At 38.8% G+C, this 1051-nt stretch overlaps 1 protein-coding gene across 2 annotated transcripts in view; it reads left to right on the top strand.

Moving 5' to 3' along the window:
* TMEM69 (transmembrane protein 69) overlaps nucleotides 1-1043 on the top strand; it is an 8481-nt gene extending 7438 nt beyond the window's left edge. For both annotated transcript variants that reach the window (XM_015567517.1, XM_006769230.2), the window contains one exon: nucleotides 157-1043. In XM_015567517.1, coding sequence (XP_015423003.1) covers nucleotides 157-885 — 729 coding nt within the window. In that variant the 3' untranslated portion in view covers nucleotides 886-1043. The remainder of the gene's footprint in view (nucleotides 1-156) is intronic.
* The last annotated feature ends 8 nt before the right edge of the window (nucleotides 1044-1051 follow it).

Genomic DNA, 1051 nt, shown 5'->3' with positions numbered 1-1051 from the left:
ACTCTGTTTTCCATCCTTTCTGTAAAGTTCAATGTGCTAACAGAAAGCAGTTATAGTTTGTTTTTATATTATTCTAGTTTGGCATTAACTAAGACATTTGGTGATACACATTTTTAAAAATCCGCTTTTGTCTTCTGGTTTATTTTCTCTACGTAGATGCTGAAGTACCCTTTCACAGTTGGACTAGGAGCCAGCAGGAGAATAGAAACACTTTCTCTCAAGGCATGTCTCCAGCAGAACTTTTCACCTTTGTTTCTAAGGCCTAGGCCTTCCTCATCATTTCCAGTGTGTGTGAGCAAGACACAATACTATCATACTTCCCCATGCAACTTTAAGAAGAAGCAAAAGGAAGAAGTGCTTCCAGCCAGGCCACCGAAAACTATCACATACCTGCCTAACAGCCCAAAGCCAGCATTATACATATCTCTGGCGGGACTAATCCCTTTCCTTGCTCCACCACTGATCATGGTGATGGTAAAGACTTATATCCCCGTATTAGCTTTTACTCAGATGGCTTATGGAGCCAGTTTCCTATCTTTCTTGGGAGGGATCAGATGGGGTTTTGTTCTGCCAGAAGGTAGTCCAGCCAAACCAGACTACCTAAATTTAGCTAGTAGTACAGCTCCTGTCCTGTTTTCATGGTTTGCCTTCCTTGTTTCTGAAAGGCTCAGTGAAGCTATACTCACAGTAATAATAGGTTTGGGGATAGCATTACATAATGAACTTTTTCTTTTGCCAGATTATCCCAATTGGTTCAAAGCCCTGAGGATAGTAGTCACTTTAGTGGCCTTTTTATCGTTTGTAATCACTTTACTACTTAAAAATATTTATCCAGAGAAAGGACCGCAGAAACCTGGTCAAGGAGAATATAAAACTACTCAATAAATGATGTTAGCACGTTGGCTACAGCCTTGTAAGGTTGTTTTACATATCCTTTTTCTTCTACTGTTTAGCTCTTTGTTTCCCACCAATGGTAATTTAGTCATTTTTTCACTTCTAAAAAATCTATTTTATAGGAATTATATGATCAACAGCTTGAAAATCCTTAAGT

This window comes from Myotis davidii, unplaced genomic scaffold, assembly GCF_000327345.1.
Source record: "Myotis davidii unplaced genomic scaffold, ASM32734v1 scaffold924, whole genome shotgun sequence".
Lineage (NCBI taxonomy): Eukaryota > Metazoa > Chordata > Mammalia > Chiroptera > Vespertilionidae > Myotis > Myotis davidii.
The sequence above is the reverse complement of the archived record's forward strand: the minus strand, read 5'-3'. Positions and strand labels throughout refer to the sequence as shown.